This window comes from Sinocyclocheilus rhinocerous, unplaced genomic scaffold (genome assembly GCF_001515625.1).
Source record: "Sinocyclocheilus rhinocerous isolate Xijiao unplaced genomic scaffold, SAMN03320098_v1.1 scaffold1164, whole genome shotgun sequence".
NCBI lineage: Eukaryota > Metazoa > Chordata > Actinopteri > Cypriniformes > Cyprinidae > Sinocyclocheilus > Sinocyclocheilus rhinocerous.
The window spans coordinates 8,246-11,482 of record NW_015643253.1 but is presented as its reverse complement, the minus strand read 5'-3'; the positions used below and the strand labels follow the sequence as shown (position 1 = coordinate 11,482).

The window sequence follows — 3,237 nt, the reverse complement described above, 5'->3', positions numbered from 1 at the left end:
TTTGGCTTTTGTATCCAAACATATTGTGTGTTGATGCAGAAGAGATGGTGAAGGAAATCACACCGGGATACTATGATGATGTCATCACTGATGGACTGAAACCAGATCGTGAGACAGGTGTCACCCTGATATTCTACAGCAGCATTTAAATTTAAATATTACAGTATATTTAAGATAGATATTTCTAATTTGTTCTGAATGTAATGAATGTGTGTCTGTGATGAATGTGTGAATCTGTAGAAGACACACCTGAGAGCTATGATGATGTCATGACGAGCGAACGGAACTCTGATATCAAGAAACTTTCTTATCTTTCTTATCAACTTTTTAAAATAATATTACTTTAAAATCAAATCATTACAGATAATATTTCTGTTAATATTGTTAATATTTTATTTATTTATTTTATTTTTTGGCTCATTTAATTTGGACTGATATTTGCATGTGTAGTGAACACACCAGAGAATTATGATGATGTCATCATTAATAGACCGAGCTCTCGAGGGGTAACAGGTGAGATGCACAGAACTACATGTTTATCACCCTTTGCATGTTTAGATGAGTATTAGACATTTGTTCAAGTCACTTAAAGGAAAAGGGATGCCTCAAATGATATGACTTGTTTTTTGTCATTCTGGATCAGAGAGAGTTCAGGAGGAGTATGATGATGTGATGAGTGTCAGTGAAGATGTGAGAAACCTATTGGGTAAGTTACTGTAACCCTTTTGTTCTCATTATATTAACATCTTTATTTATATTGTAATATTTGAAATAATTTTCAATTTTTTGACTTTTAAAATATTCTTCTAATTATATTATTTGACGTGGTTTTTGATTTTGTTCTTAATAACAGATTATGATGATGTGGAGGAGGAGTCAAACAAAGAAGGGGGGCATTTGGCTCAATGATCCCACCCCCTGCCTCTGTTCAACAAATCTGCACAAAGTTTGAGTGATATTGTTATTGATATGTCAAATCTCAGGTTTTTATACTTTTTATACTTTTTTTTAATTTGCCTTTGTGAGATTTTGTTGTATTATTTTTTTTTTGGCCTTGTTAATATCAATAAAAACATTTCAGACAAATTTTTGTGTGTATTTAAGTAATACATTATACAACAAAGCACAAGCAACACATTCAAATACATTCTAAATATAAACCCAAATGACCATCAGTGATTTAACAGCCCTCAGCATCACTGCAGCAAGTACTGGAGTTTTTTGAGTGATAAATGGGGAAGAAAATATCTAACTTCTACAATAGACACACACACACACACACACACACACAAAAGTCTGTATAAAATATTATCTTATGTGATCAGGGGTGTTTTAAACCAATAAATAAATACACATATTGCTTGTCTAATGGGCATTTTACTTTTATGCATCATTTACCAGGCTATAGAAGTGTTACGTGTACAACCTGCATGTTTAAAATGCATATTTCTTCTCAATAAACCATATGAATCACTTTATAACAGTATATTATTAATTAATAATGCTTCACAACAGAACATTAATCATATATAAACAATATAAAATAAGCGCAGAGCTGCCTGTTGTGTGACGTCATCTATGTACATGTGTTGCAGTCATAAATGAAACCACTGAATGTCCTGCTACTTTTTGGTGCTTTTAAAATCCTAGAAACTTAACGAGAGCTTATTTGCTGCTGACAAACAATAGTATGTAGTTGCAGGTTTTATTTTGGTTGATTGTAGGTAAGTATCCACCTCACAGACTGACAATTTTGTTATCTCTATGTTAATACAGTCACTGGCAACTTCAGCTGCTTGTTAATGCAAATATCTAATCAGCCAATCATTTAGGCATGTAGACATGGTTAAGAGGATCTGCTGAAGTTCAAACCAAGCATCAGAATGGGGAAGAAACGTGATATAAGTGACTTTGAACGTGGAATGGTTGTTAGTGGCAGACAGAATGGTCTGAGTATTTCAGAAACTGCTGATCTACTGGGATTTTCACACATAACCATCTCTAGGGTTTACAAAGAATGGTCCAAAAAATACAAAATATCCAGTGAGTGGCAATTCTGTGGGTGAAAATGCCTTGTTGATGCCAGAGGAGAATGACCAAACTGGTTAGGGCTGATAGAAAGGCAAGAATAACTCAAATAACCAGTCATTACAACCAAGGTAAGCAGAAGAGCATCTCTGACTGCACAACACATCGAAGCAGATGGGCTACAGCAGCAGAAGACCACACTGGACGCCACTCCTGTCAGCTAAGAACAGGAAACTGAGGCTACAATTTGCACAGGTTCACCAAAATCAGCCAACAGAAGATTGGGAAAAGGTTGCCTGGTCTGATGAATTTCGATTTCTGTTGCACCATTCGGATGGTAGGGTCAGAAATTGGTGTAAACAGCATGACATCTATCCTGCTTCTCAATGGTTCAGTCTGCTGTAATGGTGTGGATTACGTTTTCTTAGCACACTTTGGACCCCTGAGTACCAATTGAGCATTGTTTAAATCCCACAGCCTACCTGAGTATCATTGCTGGCCATGTTCATCCCATTATGACCACAGTGTCATCTCGGTGCCTGTCCAAATACCCAAACTTGCAGTCTTTGCACTTGACAACTTGTCTACTTACATGATGTATTTCTTGTATTTGTTCCAAGTGTTCAAGTGGGTGAGGACACCACAAGTGTGTGTAACTTTTCATTAAAAGTTCATTAAAACTTTTCAATGGAACACATGTATATTGTTATAAAAATGCAAATGTTTACAGAGCTTTATTTTGATTTTCAATATCTTGCATTTTAAAATAAACTTCTAAATCTCTGTTCAGTCGTCCCTATAACAGAGAACACAATTTAGTAATTGTGGTGCTTCTAATTAAGCAATAAAAACAGTTGTAAATGATATACGTAATACACATACTCATCTTTGTTCCAATAAAATGTAAAACACTTTATGTTTTACTACCAAATTATATGTAATATCTAATTATTTTAACTTACAGTGGAATGTTTTCCTCCATTTCACGATTTCGGGGCACAAGTTCCTGAACATGATACATGATGGGATACGCTAAGTCTTGAATACCGCTTTGGAGCGGAGTCATGTTGGGTTTTGTGTTAAGGGGACTGAGCTTTGACATTTTTAGGGGTGCTCGCAGCTCTCTCTGTTGTTCAAAATAATGACTACATGATTGCTCTGATTACCAACAGCAGTAGCGGTACACTAACCATCAAGTGTTTGGGGCCC

At 35.4% G+C, this 3,237-nt stretch overlaps 2 protein-coding genes across 2 annotated transcripts in view; both read left to right on the top strand.

Annotated features, from left to right (window-relative positions):
• The window catches only part of LOC107757207 (scavenger receptor cysteine-rich type 1 protein M130-like), a 10,637-nt gene extending 9,648 nt beyond the window's left edge, over window positions 1–989 (top strand). Inside the window, exons 15-17 of the mRNA XM_016574623.1 lie at window positions 451–513; window positions 644–706; window positions 854–989. Coding sequence (XP_016430109.1) covers window positions 451–513; window positions 644–706; window positions 854–909 — 182 coding nt within the window. The 3' untranslated portion in view covers window positions 910–989. The remainder of the gene's footprint in view (window positions 1–450; window positions 514–643; window positions 707–853) is intronic.
• An 894-nt stretch (window positions 990–1,883) lies between these two features.
• Window positions 1,884–3,237, top strand: part of LOC107757206 (scavenger receptor cysteine-rich type 1 protein M130-like) — a 6,422-nt gene continuing 5,068 nt past the window's right edge. Inside the window, exon 1 of the mRNA XM_016574622.1 lies at window positions 1,884–1,947. Coding sequence (XP_016430108.1) covers window positions 1,884–1,947 — 64 coding nt within the window. The remainder of the gene's footprint in view (window positions 1,948–3,237) is intronic.